The sequence below is a fragment of the Monodon monoceros genome, unplaced genomic scaffold (assembly GCF_005190385.1).
Source record: "Monodon monoceros isolate NGI ecotype Baffin Bay Population unplaced genomic scaffold, NGI_Narwhal_1 Super_Scaffold_15, whole genome shotgun sequence".
NCBI lineage: Eukaryota > Metazoa > Chordata > Mammalia > Artiodactyla > Monodontidae > Monodon > Monodon monoceros.
In genome coordinates this window covers 57,619,817-57,647,357 of record NW_021703771.1, presented here as the reverse complement: position 1 = coordinate 57,647,357, position 27,541 = coordinate 57,619,817, and the positions used below count along the sequence as shown (strand labels likewise).

Below are 27,541 nucleotides of genomic sequence, written 5' to 3'. Positions count from 1 at the left end.
GTGGTCTCTTCAGCCCACAGGCATCTACCAAAAATAAGTTACTAACTCATCAATTCAGACTTTATTAGTTCAAAATGCATAATAATTTTCTTCAATATTACACATTAATTCTAAATTACTCTTACCCTGTAAATTTTCAATAATGAGTTCAAATATTAGTATGTAAAATTCAGTCCTTTTTTCATAACAACTGTGAAATATTTTAAGAATTTGTTTCTTTTAACTTGAAAATTGAAAAACTCTATGAAAATTAGGTAAATCAGACTATTCAAGAACTATAATTTTCAACTATTTTTCAAGTTAGTTTCACTTCATAACATATACTTAAACTTAACTTCTTTATCAACACTTTAATAATTAAAGTTATGTTCTTTAAAAATTTTTCCTGGGCTGCTGCCAGTTCCGCCGCGCTCCAGGTATCTTTTTCTGAATGCAAGCTGCCTCATCGTATGTTTCAAGGATGGCTCCTCCTATCATTGTAAAATGGGGTAGACAGGAATATTCAGTGACCACACTTTCAGAAGATGATACTGTGCTAGATCTCAATTTCTCAAGACCCTTACGGGAGTGTTACCAAAATGTCAGAAGTTACTTGGACTCAAAGTTAAAGGCAAACCTGCAGAAAATTATGTTAAGCTTGGAGCTCTCAAACTGAAACCAAATACTAAAATCATGATGATGGGAACTCATGAGGAGAGCTTGGAAGATGCCTTAGGTCCACCTCCTGACAATGATGATGTTGTTAACGACTCTGATATTGAAGATGAAGTAGTTGAAGCAGAAAATAGGGAGGAAAACCTACTGAAAATTTCCCACAGCATAAAAGAGTACAAAGTGGAAATTTTCAGTCCTCCCAGGGAAGGGAAAAAACCTTTGGTACTAGGTGTTGATTATATATTATTTGACCATAGTCTCTTGTGCAGATACTGGGATAGAATTAATGTGGCCATATCTTCATGAATTCCTAACATCTGCATATGAGGATTATGACATGTTATCTGATCTGAAGTGGACTGAAGCTAAAATGAAAGAGCTGGGAGTGAGTACAAATGCAAATTACAAGATTATCTTCATGTTGGACAGCGCTGCTATGATAACAGTGCATACTCCAAGGAGAGGATTAATAGATGTAAAGCCTCTTGGTGTTATATGGGGAAAGTTTTCAGAGTTTTACAGCAAAAAAACCCATCATGTTTGATGACATAGGAAGAAATTTTCTAATGAACCCACAGAATGGACTAAAGCTAAGATCTTTTATGAAAGCACACCTAAATCGTGATAAAGACAAAGAACTTTTAAAATTAACCCAGTACCTCAAGGAAATAGCAAAGTTAGATGACTTTTTGGAACTAAATCACAAATATTGGGAAAGGCATCTCTCAAAGAAGCAAGGACAGCAGTTACAAGCTATACTGGCAGTTACTGAAGATGCCTGAGATCCATGAATTTCTTTTCGCTTTTATGCTAAAGATCATTATGATAGTGCTGGACATTGCAGTAAATACCAGACTGCTTATACTTGGTCTTCCAGTTTTTTGTAAATTTAATTTTATATTTTTTGAAGATCATAGCGATATGCAAAAAAAAAAAAAAGAAAAAAAAAGAAAACCTTTTTCCCCCTGTATGAATATACTGTAACTCCTGAAAAACATTTTCTCCAGCATAGAGTACGAGTTTTTTTACACACACACACACACACACACACACAAAGTGGACAAAAACGTATACTTAACAATGTCATTTTGTGACTTTGGAAACAAGTATGTCTTGTGTTTTTGTCTCACTGTGTTTTTATCTAAGCCCAAACCCAATCTGAAAATACTATTTTTAAAACCAAAATAAGAAAAGTTTTTAGTAAGAAACCTAGTTTGGTATACTTAAAACCACTGAGAGTTTTTCTTATTCCTTTGTCATAAACACAATTTCTCTTGTTACTTCACTACTTAACATCTCTAAATTCTGAGCTGTCTCAGTTTGGTGTGTATGTGTGTCAGTGTTCTTTAAGCAAAACTGGAAAATGTCTGCTCTGATAGATATGTCATAGTGTGACAAACAGGAAACATGAGAATGAGGAATGAAACTAAGGAACAAGAGTGTGTTTCTTTGTGCTAGCCAAGTAGAAGCACTCCTGCCTAAAACCACTGTCCTAAAAGCAGTTAAAGGCAGTACATTTTGAAATGGGACGTATCACTGGTTCAGCCCTAAAAAGCACGAACAAAAAGTTTTTGTCCTGTTCCAGCTCTGTCTTCTCTAAGTGCAAACACTGTGTTGCAGTGAAAATATCTAGCCATAAGATTAAAAAGAAAAATTTATTTGCAATGCTTATGCCTGTAGATATGTAATATGACCACTGTTTTGTGTTGACAGTATTGCTTTATACAGTTTTCTATCTGAAAGGAATCTGATTCTTTCAAATAAATACGGTACGTATTGTTCTTACGGGGGACTATTTCAGTGATGTAAACAATAAATTCCTTTCCTTAAAAAAAAAAATTTCCTTCTTTCGATTAAGTCAACTAGCTCTGCCTCCTTTATGTTGAACAAATAAGAGTTTAATATTCTTGTATAAGCATACACATATACATAGTTTATAACAATGATCTAAGAAATGTATTACCCTGGTCAATGGAATATATTCTTCTGAAAGTTGTAATATATTTGAAAAAGTTTATAAATTATGACACAAAAACAAATGACATTATTTTACTGATCCTGTTGGACTAAAGCAATACTAATCCTGAGGCATTCTTTTAAAAATAAATCTAATGAAGTAAAATAACAAAAATTCCATGTATTGAACATCTGGACTATCTGAACTCTACACAAATTGAGGCTCAACTAAACTTCACTGAAATTTTCCATATACATATTCAAATATTTAGATTTCTTATAAAATTGCATAAAAACTATAATCCAGGGAATTCCCTGGCGGTCCAGTGGTTAGGACTCCGTGCTTCCACTGCAGGGGGCACGGGTTCGATCCCTGGTGGGGAACTAAGATCCCGCATGCTGCAGGACGCAGCTAAAAAAAATTAAAAACTAAAAAACATAATCCAAAACAATATACACACAAAATTAAAAGCAAGTGATTATATGAGTAGATGGAGTGCCATTCTATTTTCCATTTCTTGTAATGTTTTGTTTAAACATTTAGAAAAGTATATATATTTTTAAGAAACAGTCTCTGGCATCTAGAAAGGAATTACAGGGGCAGTGGCCTTTTCTAAAATGACAAACCAACACCCTTGAGCTCAGAGTCACGCTAAAGCTGGTGAGATTTCACATTCCTCACCACACAATGGCTCTTTCATCAATACTGGGAACTGCCTCTGTGAGAATATTGCTAAGAATGGATGGAATTCTCAATGTTGCAAGCACCCATTGAATTATTTAAAAGAACAATGAATGAATGACTAATTAGAAATGTTTCTTGAGCTCAGACATATTTATATTACAAAAGGAAAGACCTGAATCTAGCATTTTCTCCAGAGCATTTCAGAATGAACAGATTAAGTCTGTTAACTGAAGGCATGGGTTCCCAAATGCTTTGCCATCAAAACTGTTAGAGTTGCCTTCTCCTTGGCCAACTAATGATTTTAAATCCTACTTGACTCATGACTATTGTTTAATTGCTTGCTTGTTTGTTGTTTATACATACTTTGCTCCACAAAAGAAAAACTTAACCAACAATGAAATGAAATCTGATCCTCATGCCTCCCTCATCCCTAAAGAGGTGCATTTTTGAATGGGCAACTAAAAACTGCATAAAGACAATATATTAAGTGTTTTAGAAAGTATGTCTCAAAAGATCTCATACAATATGATATCCTTTTTATAAGATTAAAACCAATTAAAAATACATATACTTGGGAAGAACACAAGGAAATAAACCCTGACCTCAGGATGATGGTTAGCTTAAAATGAAGGAAGGCCAAAGGATAGATTAATGAAAAGGACAATATGGTTAGTTTACTACCAAGGTCCTAGCTTTTGTTTTGGGTGGTGGATTCCCAGATGATTATGATATTATTTTAAGACAGATAAACAGATAGATAAAAATAAACCCAGCATGGAGCAATGATGAGACTGTGTTATGAATCAAGGATTACTGAACCTGAAATGAGATGACATGAAATGATCTGGCACAATATGAGAGGAAATGAAAATAAAAATTGTTTCATTAACAATTGTTTTACTAACACCCAAACTATGATCTCTGGATCATCTTTAAAAAGCACTCATCCAGGTTTTATAATTTTCTGCTTCTATTTCCCTGACATTTTCAATTGTGCTGCACAAAGCAATGTGTTCTCCAATGGATGTGAGACCTTCTACCACCACCAATGGACTTTCTGCTCTAGAGCAGTACCTAAACAGGAAGGTAAAAAGGTAGCACAGAGAAAAATGCTGCTGATTCATCTACTGATTCTCCGGAATGGAGCTGACAATGCCCACAAGCCTCCAAATAGGCAATTGGTGATTCTTATTAATTCACTCAATACTTACTAAATGCCAACTACATGTCAAATGTCATGATAAGCGTTGGATCCTTCACACTTATGATTAGGACAGTCCTAACTAATACTTGATCCAGTCCACCATCTTCCAGAATCAACATATTCCTCAGGTCAAAGAATCAAGATAACTTTTCCCACCCTTTATTTGGCTACTTCCCTATACAAACAAATGCTGAAGCAGCTCACTTATAAAGTGAGGTTACACTGGCTCCCCAAAATTAAAAGATGTCAAATCTCTATTATAAGAATTGGGAGAAAAAAATTGCTTCTTCAACAGATGAGATTTCACGTAAGTATATCACTGTTTGTTTTACCTGCTATCTCCAAAAGTGGGTTTATGTGATCTCCTTCTGCCAGCTTCACAAATCCAACCTGATTTCCAAAAGTGTCAACCCCTTCAAAGGGCAAAGTCAAAGTTTTTCCTTGGAGGATTTCTTCCACAAATGGTTTTAATTCCAAAAGAGCATCAATACCACTGGTAAGAAATAATATATTTTTCAGTAACATATTAATAAAATATACAAAACCAAATAAGAAACAGTTTTAGAAAGATAAATTAATTTTTATACTTGTACTAATTACTTTAATGCTCAAAATACCTTCAAAATCTAATCCATATGATCAAAATAAAACTAATATTAATTTTTAACAAAATCTGTAGAAGTGAATTAATCTTTACCTAATTATAATTTATTTTATATTAAAGACACAAAAGAAGATATAGTTTACCAAAAGGTTTTTAACCAAGGAAATACTGCATGGACAACTAAAAAAGAATATTACTGACAGTATATTGCAGAAAAACCTAATACCTCCAAAACATTATATTAGATTATGTGAAAGTTCTAGATTCTTGTTAAAAGTACTAATACTTATATAGTATTTACTATTTGTGAGGTACTCTACTAAAATTTAAAATACGTTATCTCTTTAAAATATAATGGTCTCCACAATAAGATAATTTATTATACTTGGGTTCAACCAAAGTGCAATTTATATTTACCAACTACAGCTACATAAGTTTGTTGTATCTGTTTAGCCTCTACGGGCTAAATAGCCTCTAAGGGCTATTCTGTGTTTCAAATGCATTATTTTTCTTTCTAAAAATAAATGTTTACTATATTAGTGAATTAGACATTATAAAGTTTGGAATATTTTGAAAATTAAGATCAATTATTTCCATAGTAAGAGGAGTTTGGTATAGGTACTTTATTATGAGAAAAAAAATAGAATCTCACTAGAGGGCAGCAAATACTCAAAAAAGAAATAAGGACATCATTACATTATGGAGAGGGGTTTAAAACACCCTTCTGGTGAACCACCATTAATTTAAATTATCTTGATCAGCAATTTGTTCGCCAGTAGTAATTATGTCAAATGTGTGAAAAGAAATTTAGGAATTTTTCTAGATCTTTCATATTTCTAAATTAGTATTCGTATAAAATTTTTAACTGATTTTCATCCATAGCTCCCATACTGAGTCTTGTTTCTCTGTCAAAACAATACATAATACTTCAAAATAGCTTTAGAAATGTCAGCATTTCTCGTTGTACCTCTAAATCCACATCCAAAATCCAATCTTGCCTACCTGTATTTATGTTCATCCAAAAAGACACACTTCTGCTATAATACTGTCCTTCACCACACGCTGAGTCAAAGCATGTGAAAACAGATCAGCCACTTCCGGCTCATCTACCGTAAATGAGGGGAATTCAATACACTCATTTTAAATGTAAATCTATATGAAAGTAGGCCACCCTAAAGGTCAGGATTTTTCAGAGACAGTGAATTCTATACCCCATTTTTCTTTAAAGAAATATAGACGATCTAAATTCAGTCCAGTTTTTCAGTTCTTCAGTATCATAAATCAATAAATTTGTCCTAATGAGATGTCACTGGTCACAGAGTGAAAGGAGTCATACTGTCTATTGATAAATATCACTAACTTTCAAATTCTTTTAAATAGAATATCTTTTCAAGAACGGTTTATGGAAAGACTTCTTTATGGTAAAATGAATAGAGTACAGGCACGTAGGAAACAATTCTGAAACTAGAGTTCAGACCCAAAGGTTGTACTTAAAACTAAAGTAGGGCAGCGTCTTTGCAAATCAGCATCTGGGCTAACATATTTCTATTCTTTCTTCTGCACTGTGAAGACACAAAGGGTGATACCTACCTGAAGAAATTCATTATTAAAAAATAAAAGTTTCTGGGCTTCCCTGGTGGCACAGTGGTTAAGAGTCCGCCTGCAGATGCAGGGGACATGGGTTCATGCCCGGTCCGGGAAGATCCCACATGCCGCGGAGCGGCTGGGCCCGTGAGCCATGGCTGCTGAGCCTGCGCGTCCGGAGCCTGTGTTCCACAATGGGAGAGGCCACAACAGTGAGAGGCCCGATTACGGCAAAAAAAATAATAAAAATATATATATAAAAAAAAAATAAAAGTTTCTGCACACTCCATATCCAATCCATTAATCAATACTTTATTAAACACCTAAAATATGATACTAGACTTTGTAAAGTAAGAATACAGAACAAGAAACCAACAATATGTGTCTCTAGCATATTATACTGTATAGGATGAAAGGTAAAATTTAAAAATTAGGGACTTAGAAAATCCTTCATATAAACAATGTCTTACCAGGAAATCCAATCAGTTTCACTCTCACTATACAGCTACCCAAAATGAAGCCACACCTTGAATCTCATCATCACCTAAAAGTCGATACTTCTGCCACAAACACTTCCCTGGTTCCCCAAACCAGAAGCAAATCTTCTCTCCTTTGCAATTCCATTAATACTTTACACCAGCTGAAACATACCACTTTTTACATTTATCTATTACAGTTACTTGGGTCCATATGACCTAGTCAACTACCTGGTATAATCCATGAGTACAAGACCCATTCATGGTTCATCTTTATTTTTGCCAAAGCACTTAGCTCAGTACCTAACACATGGTTGGAAATCAATGTTGGTCGAACTGTAAAATACTATCTTGTCTATACAGCAAACTTCAACTATTACTTAGATCTTTCGTTACAACTTAGTCAAGAATAATTGCTAAATTGCAAATATCTGGTCATCATTTTCCAGTAGAACTGTGACTCCCAGTATCATAAAGTAGCATAAGAATGTCACTTTAATCCTTCAAACACAAAGTAGACTTGCTAAATATTTAATTTTTTACACAAAACTGAAATTTGCAAACAGACATTGTAAACCATGGCGCTGAATGACTCAGACTGTCACTGTGCTCTGTACTGTAACTCTTTAACAAGTGATGCCACAATTAAGGGCAACACAATGCTTCCTAGTTCAGGACTGTCCCATGTACTGCAGGTGATTTAGTAACACTGAGACCTGCCCATAAATGCCCACGGCACTCCTCAGTAATTGTGACAACCAAAAATACCCCCCAAAATATTTCTAAAAGTCTCCTAGAGGAACCTTCAAGATGGCAGAGGAGTAAGATGTGGAGATCACCTTCCTCCCCGCAAATACATCAAAAATACATCTACATGTGGAACAACTCCTACAGAACACCTATTGAACTCTGGCAGAAGACCTCAGACTTCCCAGAAGGCAAGAAACTCCCCATGTACCTGGGTAGGGCAAAAGAAAAAACAGAGACAAAAGAATAGGGACAGGACCTGCACCTCTGGGAGGGAGCCATGAAGGAGGAAAAGTTTCCACACACTAGGAAGCCCCTTCACGGGCGGAGACTGCGGGTGGCAGAGGGGGGAAGCTTCAGAGCCACAGAAGAGAGCGCAGCCACAGGGGTGCAGAGGGCAAAGCGGAGAGATTCCCGCACAGAGGATTGGTGCCGACCACCATTCACCAACCCGAGAGTCTTGTCTGATCACCCGCCGGAGCGGGCGGGGGCTGGGAGCTGAGGCTCGGGCTTCGGAGGTCGGATCCCAGGGAGAGGACTGGGGTTGGCTGCATGAACACAGCCTGAAGGGGGCTAGTGCGCCACAGCTAGCTGGGAGGGAGTCTGGAGCTGCCAAAGAGGCAAAAGAACATTGTTTCGGGCTGCGTGAGGAGAGGGGATTCCTTCCCCATCTGCCAACAGAAGGCAGAGCACCACCTAAACGAGGTCCAGAGACAAGCACAAGCCGGACACCAGAGACGGGCATGAAACGTTAATGCTGCTGCTGCAGCCACCAAAAATCCTGTGTGCGAGCACAGGTCACTATCCACACTCCCCACTGGGAGCCTGTGCAGCCCGCCACTGCCAGGGTCCCATAGACCAGGGACAACTTCCACGGGAGAACAAATGGCGCACCTCAGGCTGTTGCAACGTCACGATGGCCTCTACTGCCACAGGTTCGCCCCGCATTCCAATTATAAATACTGTACCCCTCCCTCCCCCTGGCCTGAACGAGCTAGAGCCCCAATCAGCCACTGCTTTAACCCCATGCTGTCTGGGTGGGAACAGATACCTGAGGGCTACCTACATGCAGAGGCGGGTCCAAATCCAAAGCTGAACCCCAGAAGCTGTGCGAACAAAGAAGAGAAAGGGAAAGAAAGCTCTCCCAGCAGCCTCAGGAGCAGTGGATTAAATCTCCACAAACAATTTGATGTACCTGCATCTGTGGAATTCCTGAACAGACAGCGAATCATCCCAAAATTGAGGAGTTGGATGTTGGGAGCAACTGTAGACATGGCGTGTGCTGTCTGCGACAGTTTTGTTTCTGATTTTTATGTTTATCTTAGTTTAGTGTTTAGCGCTTGTTATCATTGGTGGATTTCTTTACTGGATTGGTTGCTCTCTTTTTCTTTTTACTATTATTATTATTTTTTTAATAACCTTTCTTTCTTTCCTCCCTTCCTTCCTTCCTTCCGCCCTCCCTCTATCTCTCTCTCTCTCTTTCTTTCTCACTTTTCTCCTGAGCCATGTGGCTGACAGGGTCTTGGTACTCCGGGCTGGTGTCAGGCCCGAGCCTCCGAGGTGGAAGAGCCGAGTTCAGGACATTGGTCCACCAGAGACCTCCCGGCTCCACGTAATATCACTCAGCGAGAGCTCTCCCAGAGATCTCCATCTCAACACTAAGACCCAGCTCCAACCAACAGCCAGCAAACTCCAGTGCTGGACACCCCAGGCCAAACAACCAGCAAGACAGGAACCCAACCCCATCCATTAGCAGAGAGGCTGCCTACAATCATACTAACTTTACAGATACCCGCAAACACACCACCAGATGTGGCCATGCCCACCAGAAAGACAATATCCAGCGCCACCCACTATAACACAGGCACCAGTCCCCTCCAACAGGAAGCCTACACAAGCCACTAAACAAGCCTCACCCACTGGGGGCAGACACCAAAAACAAGAGGAACTACGCACCTGCCGCCTGCGAGAAGGAGACCCCAAACACAGTAAGTTAAGCGAAATGGGAAGACAGAGAAATATGCAGCAGGTGAAGGAGCAAGGTAAAAACCCACCAGACCTAACAAATGAAGAGGAAATAGGCAGTCTACATGAAAAAGAATTCAGAATAACGATAGTAAAGATGATCCCAAATCTTGGAAATAGAATGGAGAAAATACAGGAAACGTTTAACAAGGATCTAGAAAACTAAAGAGCAAACAAACAATGATGAAAAACACAATAAATGAAATTAAAAGTTCTCTAGACAGAATCAATAGCAGAATAACTGAGGCAGAAGAACGGATAAGTGACCTGGAAGATAAAATAGTGGAAATAACTACTGCAGAGCAGAATAAAGAAAAGTGAATGAAAAGAATTGAGGACAATCTCAGACACCTCGGGGACAATATTAAATGCACCAACATTTGAATTATAGGGGTCTCAGAAGAAGAAGAGAAAAAGAAAGGGTCTGAGAAAATATATGAAGAGATTACAGTTGCAAACTTCCCTAACATGGGAAAGGAAATAGTCAATCAAGTCCAGGAAGCACAGAGAGTCCCATACAGGATAAATCCAAGGAGAAACATGCGAAGACACATAATCAAACTATCGAAAATTAAATACAAAGAAAAAATATTAAGGGCTTCCCTGGTGGCGCAGTGGTTGAGAGTCCACCTGCTGATGCAGGGGACACGGGTTCGTGCCCCGGTCTGGGAAGATCCCACATGCCGCGGAGCGGCTGGGCCCGTGAGCCATGGCCGCTGAACTTGCGCCTCCGGAGCCTATGCTCCACAACGAGAGAGGCCACAACAGTGAGAGGCCCACGTACCGCAAAAAAAAAAAAAAAAAATTAAAAGCAGCAAGGGAAAAGCAACAAATAACATACAAGGGAATCCCCATAAGTTTAACAGCTGATCTTTCAGCAGAAACACTGCAAGCCAGAAGGGAGTGGCAGGACATATTTAAAGTGATGAAAGGGAAAAACCTACAACCAAGATTACTCTACTCAGCAAGGATCTCATTGAGATTCAATGGAGAAAGCAAAAGCTCTACAGACAAGCAAAAGCTAAGAGAATTCAGCACCACCAAACCAGCTTTACAATAAATGGTAAAGGAACTTCTCTAGGCACGAAACACAAGAGAAGGAAAGACCTACAAAAACAAACCCAAAACAATTAGAAAATGGTAATAGGAACATACATACCGATAACTACCTTAAATGTAAATGGATTAAATGTTCCAACCAAAAGACACAGATTGGCTGAATGGATACAAAAACAAGACCTGTATATATGCTGTCCCCAAGAGACCCACTTCAGACCTAGGGACACATACAGAGTGCAAATGAGGGGATGGAAAAAGATATTCCATGCCAATGAAAATCAAAAGAAAGCTGGAGTAGCAATTCGCATATCAGACAAAACAGACTTTAAAATAAACACTATTACAAGAGACAGAGAAGGACACTACATAATGATCAAGGAATCAATCCAAGAAGAAGATACAACTGTAAATATTTATGCACCCAACATAGGAGCACCTAAATACATAAGGCGAATGCTAATAGCCATAAAAGGGGAAATTGACAGTAACACAATAAAAGTAGGGGACTTTTAACACCCCACCTTCACCAACAGACAGATCATCCAAAATGAAAAATAAATAAGGAAACAAAAGCTTTAAATGGCACATTAAACAAGATGGACTTAAATGATATTTATAGGACATTCCATTCCAAAACAACAGAATACACTTTATTCTTAAGTGCTCATGGAACCTTCTCCAGCATAGATCGTATCTTGGGTCACAAATCAAGCCTTGGTAAATTTAAGAAAACTGAAATCATTATCAAGTATCTTTTCCAACCACGAGGCTATGAGACTAGATATCAATTACAGGAAAAAGTCTGTAAAAAATACAAACACATGGAGGCTAAACAATACACTACTAAATAACCAAGAGATCACAGAAGAAATCAAAAAATTCCTATAAACAAATGACAGTGAAAACACAATGATCCAAAACCTATGGGATGCAGCAAAAGCAGTTCTAAGAGGGAAGTTTATAGCACTACAATCCTACCTCAAGAACAAGAAAAATCTCAAATAAACAACCTAACCTTACACCTAAAACAATTACAGAAAGAAGAACAACAACACAAAAAGAAACCCAAAGTTAGCAGAAGGAAAGAAATCACAAAGATCAGATCAGATATAAATGAAAAAGAAATGAAGGAAACAATAGCAAAGATAAATAAAACTAAATGCTGGTTCTTTGAGAGGATAAACAAAATTGATAAACCATCAGCCAGACTCATCAAGGAAAAAGGGAGAAGACTCAAATCACAGAATAGGAAATGAAAAAGGAGAAGTAACAACTGACACTGCAAAACTACAAAGGATCATGAGAGATTACTACAAGCAACTATATGCCAATAAAATGGAGCTGGAGGAATTAGGCTCCGTGACTTCAGACCATACTACAAAGCTACACTAATCAAGACAGTATGGTATTGGCACAGAAACAGAATTATAGATCAATGGAACAGGACAGAAAGCCCAGAGATAAACCCATGCACATATGGTCACCTTATCTTTGATAAAGGAGGCAAGAATATACAATGGAGAAAAGACAGCCTCTTCAATAACTGGTGCTGGGAAAACTGGACAGCTACAGGTCAAAGAATGAAATTAGAACACTTCCTAACACAATACACAAAAATAAACTCAAAATGGATTAAAGACATAAATGTAAGGCCAGACACTACCAAACTCTTAAAGGAAAACATAGGCAGAACACTCTATGACATACATCACAGCAAGATCCCTTCTGACCCACCTCCTAGAGAAATGGAAATAAAAACAAAAATAAACAAATGGGACCTAATGAAACAAAAGCTTTTGTGCAGCAAAGGAAACCATAAACAAGATGAAAAGACAACCCTCAGAATGGGAGAAAATATTTGCAAACAAAGCAACTGACAAAGGATTAATCTCCAAAATATGCAAGCAGTTCATGCAGCTCAATATCAAAAAATCAAACAACCCAATCCAAAAATGGGCAGAAGACCTAAACAGACATTTCTCCAAAGAAGATATACAGATTGCCAACAAACACATGAAAGGATGTTCAACATCATTAATCATTAGTGAAATGCAAATCAAAACCACAATGAGGTATCACCTCACACCGGTCAGAATGGCCATCATCAAAAAATCTACTAACAATAAATGCTGGAGAGGGTGTGGAGAAAAGGGAACCCTCTTGCACTGTTGGTGGGAATGTAAATTGATACAGCCACTATAGAGAACAGTATGGAGGTTCCTTAAAAAACTAAAAATAGAACTACCATACGACCCAGCAATCCCACTACTGGGCATATACCCTGAGAAAACCATAATTCAAAAAGAAGCATGTACCACAATGTTCACTGCAGCACTATTTACAATAGCCAGGACATGGAAGCAATCTACGTGCCCATCAACAGATGAATGGATAAAGAACATGTGGCACACATATGCAATGGAATATTGCTCAGCCATAAAAAGAAATGAAATTGAGTTATTTGTAGTGAGGTGGATGGACCTAGAGACTGTCATACAGAGTGAATAAGACAGAAAGAGAAAAAAAATACCTTATGCTAACACATATATATGGAATTAAAAAAAAAAAAAAGTTTCTGAAGAACCTAGGGGCAGGACAGGAATAAAGACGCAGACGTAGAGAATGGACTTAAGGACACAGGGAAGGAGAAGAGTAAGCTGAGATGAAGTGAGAGAGTGGCATGGACATATATACACTACCAAATGTAAAATAGATAGCCAGTCGGAAGCAGCTGCATCGCACAGGGAGATCAGCTCAGTGCTTTGTGACCACCTAGAGAGGTGGGATAGGGAGGGTGGGAGGGAGGTGCATGAGGGAGGGGATATGGGGATATATGTATACATATAGCTGATTCACTTTGTTATACAGCAGAAACACACACAACATTGTAAAGCAATTATACTCCAAAAAAGATGTTTAAAAAAAAAAAAAGTCTCCTAGAGAAGGGAGTCCCACCTCCACTGAGAAATGTAAACATTATAATACATTGAGAACATACCCACCCCCTCACCCCAACCCGACTGCACACCACTTAACAGCATTTCTAGTCAGTTACGTGTCCATCAGTAGAGGCTACTGAGACACAGGAGGCCTTTTGTACTTCCAGCAGACTAATCTCTCCCGCCTTTCATGCATTCGTGCTCATCTTCTCCCTCCTGTCCCCATCCCACTCCTCTCCCTCTCCCTCTGCATCTTTCACAATCACACTCTATGGAATAATAATAGAAAATTGATTAGTTCTGGCTTGTCTACTGACCCGCATTCGCTTAATTCCTAGGACTGCCAGTTTCCTCCAATGTATAAAAAAGGTGACATTTCTGTGCTGCCCGACTCAGAACACTTGTTAAGGAAATAAAATAAAATAACATTTGTCTGGGGAATCGTGGCTGAGGAGCAGAGACTGAAATATATATACATGCCATAGCCAAGACCCATTTCCGATAAGAGAGATAAACCCTAAACTTATCAATCAATGGTAACAGTCTTCTCTGGTTTAAAAAGGTCTCTTTGGGGTACAATTATTCAGTTAATTCAAACGTCCTTTCAGGATTGTTTTTCCCTTCCCTCTCCCCTTCCCCTTCCCAGGGAATCCAGCATACTCTTATAAGAGGACTGAAGAAGCTCTTTGATCTGCTTGCTGTTTGGGTCCTAAGAGATTCCTATTTCAGGGCGACTGGTCTGGTCATATCCCTGGGTGCCCTACACTCGTGTCCGTGAAAGCCCACCTGTTCTTTCTGAGTATTGCACTGACATGTGCTGCTGAAGCACAAGATCCCTGCTGGGGTCTCTGATCAAGAAACACGGATAGGGCTTCCCTGGTGGCGCAGTGGTTGAGAGTCCGCCTGCCGATGCAGGGGACACGGGTTCGTGCCCCGGAGCAGCTGGGCCCATGAGCCATGGCCGCTGAGCCTGCGCATCCGGAGCCTGTGCTCCGCAACGGGAGAGGCCACAGCAGTGAGAGGCCCGTGTATTGCCAAAAAAAAAAAGAAACACGGATGTTCAGCAGTGTCACTGTCCCCCATCCTGTGCCTTCTGATCCACCAATTCTCTCTGACCTTCCAAGTCTACCCACCAGGGCACAAAGAAATTTCTGGATCCATCTATATACCTTGATAGGCAACGGGGAATTGAAGGAACTACCTCAGGTGCAGGTGTTAGAAATCTCCCTCGACTCGGTAGCACATTCTTTCAGCATTACTGAACAGGAACTTCTCTAAAGAGTTGAGCTTTTCCCAGCTACACCCTGAGAACCCCAAACCAAGGTGAGTGTCTCTATCACTCCCAGTTCTCTGCTCCAACACTGGCTGGAAGAGTCAACCCCAAAAGGGGAGCCAGGATGTGTCTGGCTTCGTGCCTCTTCCTCTGATTTGCTCACTCCGCCCAGCACCAGAAGGCCTCTAGATTCCCTTCCCATCCTGGACGACAACCCTCCTCCCAGCTGGCTGTGGTTTCACTGACCACATGCAGTTCTTCTGAATTAATCACTGGTTCAGCATCTCTTACTTGCCATCCGTGAGACCAGCTCAGTATTTGCTCCTGCTCCTGCCATTTGTGTTGGTTAATTTTGTTCGTCAACTGAGGCCATGATACCTAGTGTTTGGTCAAACGCCAGTCTAGATGTTGTTGTGAAGGAATTCTTTTAGATGTGATGAACATTTAAATCAGTAGACTCTGAGTAAAGCAGATCATCCCCCAGAATGTGGATGGGCTTCATCCAGTCAGTTGCAGGCCTTACGAGAAAAGACTGAGGTCCCCCAAGGAAGAAGGAATTCTTCCTCCAGGCCGCCTTTGGGCTCGAGCCTATACTGTCAACCCTCGCCTGGGTCTGCCGCTTGCCGGGCTGCCTTGCAGAGTGTGGACTTTAGCCCCCACGGTCATGTGAGCTAATTCCTTAAAAGAAATCTCTCTATATATAGCTACAGCTGTAGATACAGATATATCCATATATCTAGATATCCAAATGGATATCCATCCTATTGGTTCTGTTTCTCTGGGGAACCCTGACTAGTCCACCATTCTAACACACAGGGGACCACTCATTTTCTCTCAGGCTTTCATCTTGTGTCACATCTTCTCTGGCTTCTTTTCTTTTAAGAGCATCAGAGTATTTCTTTTTTCTTCTGATTGGCAAAGTGAACAGTGAAAATGAGTTAAGTAAAATCTTCTGGTCCTCTCTGTCACTGCAGCGTGCTCAAGACCTGCTCTTGGGTAGATCATGTTGAGAGAGATCAGAAGACTGATCCTTAAAGACATGCAGTTCTAACTATTTAAAAAGACATCACTACCCGAATCATAATTTGACTGTATATTTTGAGTTACTAATTTATTGTTTTCTCCCTTCTATTTTTCCTTTTTGTCGCCCCCTTCCCAATCCAAGCCTTGCTCTTCATTCCCTCAGGAGACTATGTCAGGGGAGAAAACAGAAGTAACCTGTAACCTGTTAATTCTGGTTTTGGCTTTCCAAAGAGCTTATGCTTGAGCTTCATCCAGAGGGCTAAACAGGGGCTAACAGGGCAAGGGGTGCTCATACCGACAGACAGAGTATCCCAGAGAATTTGAGGAAGAGTAAGGTTTCTCCACTCCAGGCTGGAAAGCAGCAATCAATGACTAATACTCAACTTTTATGGGACAGCTCTGGGTTTGGAGGTTCAGGGTGTACAGGTACTCTAGGAATGAAGGAAGTAAAACTGAAATTGTCCGTTACTCTAGTAAATGACAGCTTGAATAGCTAATAATATCAAGTGCCTGCTATGTGCCAGGCCCTATACTAAGAGTTCTTACATGTATTAGTACTATTATTTTCTCCATTTATTTAAAAAGTAAATGATTTGCCCAAAATTGGGCAGCTGTTAAGACGTGGTTCGGCCACGGTTCCAGAATCTTTACCTGGAATCCTAACCTAAATGGTCAGACTCCAGAGTGCTTACATAATTAACATAGATAAAATAACTGCATAACCAATGCATCTGATAACAACAACAGTTTAAAAGTATAGATTAAGGGGAATTCCCTGGTGGTCCAGTGGTTAGGGCTCTGCTCTTCCATGCAGGGGGCACGGGTTCGATCCCTGGTCAGGGAACTAGGATCTTGCACACCACGCAGCATCATAGCCCAAAAAAAAGTGTAGATCAGGAAGAATATTTATATGGCTAATTCTGTACATTGGCTTATTAACTGGAACAACTTATAAAAGAATACTTCTTAAAAAAAAAGAATACTTCTTTAGAATTTCAATGCCTCTTTTGGTTCTGCTATGATTACTCACATTACAGTAATAACTTGGAAAACAATATTCCAGAAAGATGTATTACTCACATGTTTATTTCATCTTCATTTAATAACTGCATCACTAGCAGGGTAATATGAAAGGAACCATCACTGTTCATTGCTTTGGCCAGTCGCTGATCTTGTTGTATTATTGCATTTTGCAGGATCTTAATTTCTTTTATAATCTAATCATACACAGACAAAACAGAGATTAGGTAAGCAAAATTTCCTTATGGTAACACTGAAATCGAGAAGAAAAATAAGCAACATATGAAATGAGAATGATGTCAATATCCTTCAGCCAAACAATGCTTAATTGTCTAACTATTCTCAAATATCCTGGAGAAATGACTTGGAAAGTTTAATAGGACGTTTAAGTTAAAAAAAATCACACAATGCTTGTCCATTTTAAGAGTATCAAGCCCAACACCCTTCTTTTACAGACTGCGCCACTGGTTGAGTGGAAAAATTCTCAATGGCCATGTATCTTTTCAGAAATGTATCCTTGGAATATACAGTATGACTCACTATAATTATGATCTTTCCTAAAAATAAAAGTTTTATTCTTGCCACAGAAAGGTCAAACTGGCAGATAACATTCCATTTCTGTTGGCAGTAATATTTATTTGTCCCCAAGTGAATGTGTCTGAGAACCCATTCTTCATGGCCTTTAAGATTTTTTAGGACAGCAATAATTTCAACAGGAATGACAACTGTCATTTCCCCAGACATGTGAGGAGGGGCATCACCATGGAGAGAGAGCTGCAAACAAGTCTAAATGCGTATGTTAGAAAAACTGTACATTCCGCACCTAAGCAAAATCCCTGGTCCCTCATCAGCCTTCCCCTCTCAACCTAATGAGAACAAAGAAGAGGAATGGTGGCTTTTCCCTCCTCCATTTCCAGTTGGAGACAACTCTAGTCAACTTCTAAATGTGAGTGCACTGGAAAATAGTTTGAATATGGACTAGCAAACCAAGCAATCCCCAGAGAAAAGAGCGCACGTAGAAGCCCAGAGGCAGCAGAATTAGAGAGAAAAGGAAGAGAGAGGGGGCTGGCAACAGAAGCAGAGCCCTAAAAAGACAGCAGAGATAAGAAACAACTGAATCATGAGCACAGCAGGCTGTTCTGATACTAAAGAAGCTGTTTCATCCTGAACAATGTTCCCATTATCTGCAGAATGCAATTGGACAAATCATGAGATACTATCCTGGGATCTGACTTCTCACGTATCTTTACAATAAATCCACATCACCCAAAATAACCTCAGCGTTTCTCTATTCCTTGCAACCTGGAGGACAGTAAAATGGGAAACAGTGTTTTCCTGGTAGGAAGTTATGCAGTAACACCTAACACAAGATTTCCCAAGGGAAGATGTCACTTCCACGACACCCGACAAAAGAATACTGACAGCCTAATAATTAAAATGCTCCTAAAGCAACAGTACACAAAGATCTTACAGAGTCAGCGTTTCCTCTACTTCTATATTGATAAAACTAAATTGTAAACTCCCCGAGGGAAACATCTATTTCTTCCACCCAGCCATCTCGCCACAGTGCCCGGTAATAAAAATAAACACAACCTTGAGACCACAATGGTAACTACCCTTTCTTCTGTGGTCACTAGGTTCTAGGCACTAGAGTGAGCATTTTACATATATTAGTTCCCTGAAGCCTCCCGCCGATCCTGTGAGGTAAGATGTTGGTACTGTCTCCATTAAAATAAATTGAAACACAGAAGATTAAAAAAATCTTTTCAAGATCATATACCCAAAATAGCAAAGGAATTTGAGAAAAGGATAAATTACAATACATGAGAAAAGATGAGGGAAGTACCTGGAGGAAAAGATCCAGGAGTGAGGAGAAGCGGCCAGAGAGCTGTGCAGGAAGAGGTACAAGTAATGTGTTTTCAAGAGGAGACAAGGAGAGGGGCAGACATGTGGGTGGTGACTCAAGACATGAAACATCAAGGGGAAAAAGGGCATTTAAAGGAGATTCTGAGGAAGTCTTACTGGATCCTGTGTAATAGAGCACACAGGCCCTCTCATAAAAGCCTTTAGTATAAGTCTACACTACTCTGCGAGGATTTTACACATGAATTTTTGAGAGATTTTTCCAGGTGCAGTGAAGTGCTGAGATCAGCTTTCAGGAATGATGAAGCAGCTCAAGACGGTCCAGGTTCACGTGGGAAGGGCCTGGCCAGTGCTGAGTAAATCACACGAGCTCAAGAATATCAGACCTCAAAACAGTATAACTACATCTTCAAATCTTAGCTGGTACAAATGGTAATTCTGGCTTAACTGATCGTGAAAAAGTGGTTTAGGATGATAACTTTTCAATACAGAGTGATGCAAATTAAAGGTACTGGACTTGTATCAGAAATCCTGGATTTTAAGCCCAGGTCTGCCACGGGTGGAACCCCATAGAGGTCACCTAGTCTCAGTGAGTCTTGGTTTCTTCAATTGTAAAGCACTGCCAAACTCACAGGGGTGTGTTAAAGGTCACGCAAACAAGCTACAGGAAAGCACTTTGCAAGCTCTGCACCATTTGCCTAATGTAAGGTCTGCAACGCTGCCACTATTATTAAAATCAGTGGTTCTCTACCCCAGGGGACATTTGTCAATGCCTGGAGACATTTTCATTGTCACACCTGGGATTTGCCACTTGCACTTAGTGGTAGAGTATCTGCATTTTCATAAAAACTGAGTCTTCATTCTAAGCTCAAATACTAATTATATGTAAATTCAGGACAATGCTCAAAAATTTCCATCCATTTGTATATTCCGCATTTTAGTGCAATGTCCTACTATTTAGTGAAAAATAGTTTTAGACCATTCATATCTTTGAATTATCCAATAGCTTGTAAAATTGCAAATTAAAATTTGTAAAACACTTTGAAGACTATTTCTCTGAAGTCACACAGTACTTATAATGCAAAATAACCTTAATCTATGAAAATTCTAAAGATAATCTAATCAAGTAATGTATTTCTAACTATGCTTTGATGCTTCAGATCAATTTACATATTCCTTGATATCATCTTTAAAAAAATGTTAATGCATTACTAATTATATTCTTAAAAGATAAAAAGAAAAAATGAAACTACTTCAGAGTCTTCTCTGTATGCCATTTTAAAAGGTACCAGTGTCAGGCTTCCCTGGTGGCACAGTGGTTAAGAATCTGCCTGCCAATGCAAAAGACATGGGTTCAAGCCCTGGTCCGGGAAGATCCCACATGCCGCAGAGCAACTAAGCCGGTCTGCCACAATTACTGAGCCCGACTGCCACAACTACTGAAGCCCACGTGCCTAGAGCCCGTGCTCTGCAACAAGAGAAGCCACCCAATAGAAGCCCGCGCACCACAACGAAGAGTAGCCCTCGCTCGCCGCAACTAGAGAAAAGTCCCTGCACAGCAACAAAGATCCAACGCAGCCAAAAATAAATATAAATAAATAATTTTTTTTTAAGTACCAATGTCATTAAAGGCCAAAGAAAACTAATTTTTACAGTCCCTGTTTAAAATTCTACAAAGCCTTTAAAGCGTATCTGTCATCATAATCCCCAGCCACTGGCAGTATTGCACAATGCACATTTTTTATACCTAATATTGTAGAGCCATATTTAAGTAGAATATTAAAAGAAACTTTAAAAAATAAAAGCGTATTAAAATCTTAAATATTTCATTCATTGAGTAGTTTCTTTGTATTTAGAGAATAAAAACAGACACGAATCTGCTAAACCTCACCACTAAGCCATGTTCCACATGCCTAAAAATGACACAATAAGAAATCTCATTTTTCTATCTTTTAAGCTTTCTAGTTGATTCAAAGCATACATGAGCCCAAAGAAAAAGCCTTCAAGTTAGTTCATGAGGGAGAGTTGTTATAGTCTAGCACACAGAAGGAGAATGTCCTTGACCTCATCTTTTGACATTATTTCTGGATTTTTTTCTAAGCTGTTAACATAAATTATTCCTAAATTTGCTGCCTCATTAAGATTTAACAGAATTATCCCAACAATTTGCTACCTAACTTTTCTTCAAAGCTGCATATAAGTCATTTTTCTTGCTTGTTTACACAAAGGAAAAAACTTGAAAATTTAATGATACAGCAATAAGTAAAAATTTTAAAAACATCCTAAAACAGGAGAATTTTCTGTATTTTAACATACATGATGATATCAAGTATTTTCACAACTACATTTCCCAGAAAGGAACAGAATGCACAAATCATTTTTCATCTTTTCATAAGGCCAATAATTTTCACATTACAAAATGATGAAATACAGAATTAAATGTAGCAAATGCCTTTTAAAACCCCTAAAGAGCATCATATTTTTCCATTAGTATAAAACAATTATCTTACCCAAAAAATTAATACACTCCTAATTTCAATCAGCTTCTGATTGTTCCCTTGCATTTTTCAGTGTTGACTTACCTTAAATTATTACCTCTCGTAAGAAAGCATATAAAACCAACATATGGGCAAATCCACCCAGAACTAATAATTAAGCAATTCTAGCCAGTTAAGAAATATTTAGGATTTATTATAATGCCATTAAATTTCTCATCTTTTTATTTTTAAACTAATGTGCAATTGCAGGTAGTGGAGAAACACATACTTTCACATGCATGCAATTAGGATATTTTTATGCAGTCATTCTAATTCATTTTCCAATTCTATTTCTTAAAAATATGAAAATCATGATTTTCCAAAACTAAAGCATTCCAAATGTCTACTAACGTGTTTAAAAATCAAAGACCCTTATAAGTCTGAATACTTTTTTCTTTAAAACTAGGTGCCAACAAGTAGAGGCCAAAAGTAGAGCAGCTCATTGTCAATGTGCTGGCTTCCAAAAGCTTGTTTGCAGGTCACTTAATTGGAACTTGGAATACAGTCTCCCATTGAAATAATGTTATAAATGCTGCTCCTTTTCCCAGGCCTTCCCACAAAAGCCCATAAGTAGTTTCAACAGAAAATTAACATTAGATACTTTCAAACAAACAAAAAAGGTGCTCATACGAAAGATATAAAAAGTATCTCCTGGGCTTCCCTGGTGGCGCAGTGGTTGAGAGTCCGCCTGCCGATGCAGGAGACACGGGTTCGTGCCCCGGTCGGGGAAGATCCCACATGCAGCACAGCGGCTGGGCCCGTGAGCCATGGCCGCTGAGCCTGCGCGTCCGAAGCCTGTGCTCCGCAACGGGAGAGGCCACAGCAGTGAGAGGCCTGCATATCGCAAAAAAAAAAAGTATCTCCTAATCTTGTCCTATTCCTAGCCCTCCTCCCCATATTTGCATTAAGCTTTCTGTTACCCACAAATAAGTCTCTTGAGAGGGAAATATTAAATTCTTTGGTTTCCAGGTTACTTGAAGCTTGTGTGCCCCACTATTACAAGTCACCCTACCCCCTGGAAAACAAAGTGCCATTGAACCTATATTATAAAACCAGCATTTGTAACACTGTATTTATTATTTATAAACGTTCTGGTTGGAATTTGGTATGCCAGAAACACACCTTCCACCCCGAAATGACAATATTTTGTGTGTGTGCACCTACTCTTGCCAAACTCCGTTCTAGGTACTGGGAACGACCTGAAAAACTTTGTGAGGAAGATTAACAAGTGTCAAATTTCAAGGATGACAAATGACAAAAGGAAAGCCAGGCAAGTGTTGTGTTTTGCTGGGGGTTTTTTGTGGTTTTTTTTGGGGGGGAGGGGGTTGACCTAGTCAGGGCGGTCACGGGTGGGAGAGGTTTGAGCTGAGATTTTGGCATTAACAAAATCAAAAGGAGAGGAAAGTAAACTCCCAGCCAGAGAAGGCTTTCCAGAGGGCAGAGGGAAACTGGCAAATTCAAGCAAGGCCAGAGGGGCTCAAGCAGAAGGAACAAGGGCTGAGGCGGAAAAGGCCAAGCCATGTAGAACCTTCTAGAATATGGTAAAGCCTTTGTCTTCATCCTAACAATGGGAAAATACTAAAGTGATAAGCATGTAGGTGATGTGTCCAGATTTGGATTTAGAAAATAATCATTATCACCTCCATTTTACAACTGAGGACACGGAAACTACAGCAATTAAGTAACCTGACCTACATCCACAGTGCAGTTTGTAATCCAGCTGGTATCCGAACAAGGTCTGTCAGGTTCCAAAGCCTGTACTCTCCTCACTTTCTACAGAACCTCCAAGAAGTTGAGAAGCAGAAACAAAGGCTACAGGGTGAAACAAAGCAGCTTGTGGGGTGAAAACTAAGGGTTGCAAACAGTTCTCTCATCCCCTCCTCTCATCTTTGCAGCCTGAATCCTGAAATAAGTAGCAGAAGAAAAGAATCTCTCCACCCTCTTTCCCCTTGGTCCCCTTCCCTGCCAGCCCTATCCCAGCACATCACCCCACCAGTCTTCACTGGAGGAGGCGGGAAGCCGGCACAGGGCTGGAAGCGGCTGGGGCAGGCTCAGAGGGGTTGCAGAGCTGCTGCTCTGACCAGCAGGGCCAAGAACAGAGGCAGGCAGGGAGCAAGAGGAAAGGAAGGACCTCAGCAAAGCAACTTAGAGAAGGGCTCACCCAACTTCTACACTCACAGACGCTGGAGTGAAACAATCTCTAAGCAAGAAATCAAAAGAAGGAACCTGGCGTCTCTTCCAATCAGAAATCATGTGCCCTAGGGGACATCACACGGCCTGTTTCACAGGCAGTTTCCTCAGGACCTGGCCTCCGTCTGACTGCTTGCTTAAATAGCACCACCTCTGGCTTCCTGCTCTCTTCTCATTCCCATAGGTACACGTGATCCTAAATCTCAGAGAAAACCTGTCCAAATAACTCACAAGTATTTTAATACATAATTTCTGATTGCATTAAACTTTGCATCAGCTAAACACCTTTAAGGACTATTTTACTGTTAACCCGCCACTACGTACCAGTAAAACCGAAGTCTGATTCTTTACTGTATCAAATTCTAAAATCCTGTATTGCTAGGTAATACCACTTCTCTTTTTATGTGTTTTTCTCCCCAACTAAACTGTATCTCACAGACTAGATACTTCCTAGAGTGTCCTAAAAGAATTTATTTTTTTCTTTGATATTTATTTCTTTGATTTCAATTTCATTTGCTTTGATCTTTAAAAATTCACTAGCATTGTGTAGAAACATTCTAGTTAAATAAAGGGAAAAGCAACCTGAAAACATGCCCAGTTAAGAGATCAGAGCCCACAATCAAACAGAAATTCAGATCTAGCTCTTAAGATATATGAAATTGGGCCCAGATATAAAAACAGTCAGTCATCCAAATGAGGTGTTCTTTCCTAAGGCATTTTTCATTCCTAACTCACTGCTCTAGAGGTCTTAGATACTGCAGTTTTCTCTCTCAGTCACATATAAGGGTTTCTTAGTGTGGGCCAGTTGGCTGGTCCCATTTCCTATTACTGATGCCACATTAATTTTTCAGACTTTTAATCGATTTCTACCGAGCTTGTCATGCACTATTAAGTTGGTACAACAATGAGTAATTTCTAAAGAAACTACGTTGCAATAATCATTACCGTGAACTGGACCAAGCAGCAGGAAATCCCAGTTTACTTTCCCCACAGATATTTCAGCATCTTTTTTTACCAGCTCTCTGCTTCTGAAAGATTCCTCCACCATAATGAACAAACACTTAGAAAGGAGCCTGACATGCTACCTGGCAACACTTTTGCAAGTGGCTTTTGCAAAATTATTGTTGTTTAAATAGTATTTGTTTGGTTTTTTTTGCGGTACGCGGGCCTCTCACTGTTGTGGCCTCTCCCGTTGCGGAGCACAGGCTCCGGACGCGCAGGCTCAGCGGCCATGGCTCACGGGCCCAGCCGCTCCGTGGCATGTGCGATCTTCCCGGACCGGGGCACGAACCCGTGTCCCCTGCATCGGCACACGGACTCTCAACCATTGTGCCACCAGGGAAGCCCTAAATAGTGTTTTTTAAAATTACTGTTTATACATATTCTATATTCCCTGTGTGGCCCAGCTAAAAATGCCACCAAAGACTCTTAAAAGCTGAGAGCAAATGGGCTTATGAGCATTTAGTGTACCTTAAATATAATTTAGAATAAACTTAGTAAAAATAATTTTTTAAAAAAATAGCACCTCTTTGTTGGTGATCGGAACGGATAGGAAATAGTTGGGTTGATCATCTTTTTGCTTTTTTTTCCTCTTCTTTATTTTATCTTTATTGTTCCATTCCTTTTCTTTACTTCTCTCCAAATTTATCTGAGGTACATCAGTGACTAGAGAAAAAAAGTCAAACAACATGTCTAATGCATTTAAACAAAGATAATATAATCAGAAAAAAATATGCACTATACAAGTAGCAATCATTCTTAACTGTCATTTTCAAATCTAAAATAGGAATTGGCAAACTCTTCTGCAAAAGACCTCATAATAAATATTTTAGGCTTTGCAGATCATACGGTCTTAGTCAAAACTACCCAAGTCTGCTATAGACAAAACACAGATGAATGGGTACAACTGTTTTCTAATAAAAATTTATTTACAAAGCAGATAGATGTGGCCCATGGGCCATGGGTTCACTAACCTCTGATCTAAAGCATAACTAACAACCATTCTCTTCCCCTTGCCACAATTTTCACGATGCTAGGAAAAATCACTTTTTCATCCATCCTGTATATGTGTATTTGTAACTTTTACAACAAAAGCATTTGCAGCAGTGCCATTCAAAGTTTGGTTCATGGCCAGTGTCACACTACAAACCATTTGTTCCAGAAACTGAGAGAATGCTTTATAAACTTTCAGAGCAATTAGGCAAAGTAATTTTGTCTGTCAAATTTTGGCTTCTATTTTATAGATCTTTTTCTTTAACACCTTTTTGCTAATAATTCATGTTTTATTATATTTTACAAAAGTATCAGTCAGCAACATGTAAGAAATTAAAGAAAAAAAAATGGTCCTTGACCATAGATAACTTGAGAAACACTTAGCATGCTTTTTAAGGTCATCTTCAAAAGACATTTCCAGCACCCAACAACTCTTATTATGAAGCTATACCCCCAGAAGTAATTTCCAAATCAGCGTGAAATGCCATTGCCTCTTTTACAAATTCTATCAGGGGCTTCCCTACTCGTGCAAAACTACCATTAATTTATTTTTCAGGTGTGCCTTCTTGAACAGTAGCTTACTGTTCAAAATACAGTACCTCATAGAGACTTTGAAAAATTCAAATATAATTGTATATTCTGAGGTATGATTTTGGAAAGAGGGAGAGAGGGAGGAAGCACCTTGCCTTACATTCAGCCCTATGAAGTTGGTTTCATCTTTGGGATCAACTCTAACAGACCATAGTGACTAAGAGCACAAGGCCCACGTGCATCTAACTAAACTTATTTTACATACGATGAAAGAGAAGAGAAGAAAACCTTTTTAAAGCAGCTCAATGTCACAGAGTCAAGCCTGGTGTCTAGACCTTTTAAAGGTCTCCTTCTAGTGTACTTTCTACTGGAGCAAACTGCTTCCCTCTCGCAGTTCTAGATAAGTAGTTACTACTGCACACAAAACCAAAGAGCGGAAGGAATTGTCCTTATTCTGTTGTTCTTTGAAATATTAATAGTAAACAATTTTTAAATGAATGCTGCAAATAATACTTTAATGCTAACTTCTAAGAAAAATAGTAGAAAACGTTTAAAATTTAAAAATTAAGAGTTTGTGGGAATAGACATGCTTTCTTTCTAGGATTAACATATCTGTGAGCCCTAGAAAAAGACTTAAGACAGGTAAATTAAGAGCAAGGTGATCTGGGTAAAAAGTCTGACTGTATCATAATGAGTTAAGGCAAAATTACCCAGTCTGTTTGTGCAACCATTTCTCTACTACATTCCTCAACAATATGCATAATGATTAACATGGTTAAAATGATATATCTTCACAGAGAACACATATTTGAAATATAAATTATTAGCTTCTTTTGTACCTGTGAGCTTGTCAGAACTTTTAAAAAGTTCGTAGCATTCTCTGTATTACGAGCATTATCTGAATTGCTTCATAAGATGCCACTGGGTTTTATTTCCCATGCAGCTTTTTTCATATGGAAAATCAAATCAATACACTGAGCTGCTTGTAATTTCAGATATATAAGAAATAGTCCTACCATTGACTGTAGTAACATGAATTAAATGTACTCATTTTAAACAAAAGCCACAGAATACGCTAATGAAGTACCGCATATTTTAAATCCACTTCTAAAATACATTCCTAGCCCACCTCCATCTGCTGTTAGTAAACTGGCACTCTGGAAAAGGAAACCATTTTTA

General features: G+C 39.1%; 1 protein-coding gene across 4 annotated transcripts in view; it reads right to left on the bottom strand.

Annotated features, from left to right (window-relative positions):
• Window positions 1–27,541, bottom strand: part of AKAP7 (A-kinase anchoring protein 7) — a 156,303-nt gene that overhangs the window by 115,443 nt on the left and 13,319 nt on the right. For all 4 annotated transcript variants that reach the window (XM_029223815.1, XM_029223816.1, XM_029223817.1 and 1 more), the window contains exons 3-5: window positions 25,365–25,504; window positions 17,310–17,446; window positions 4,832–4,992 (exon numbers count right to left, since the gene is read on the bottom strand). In XM_029223815.1, coding sequence (XP_029079648.1) covers window positions 4,832–4,992; window positions 17,310–17,446; window positions 25,365–25,504 — 438 coding nt within the window. The remainder of the gene's footprint in view (window positions 1–4,831; window positions 4,993–17,309; window positions 17,447–25,364; window positions 25,505–27,541) is intronic.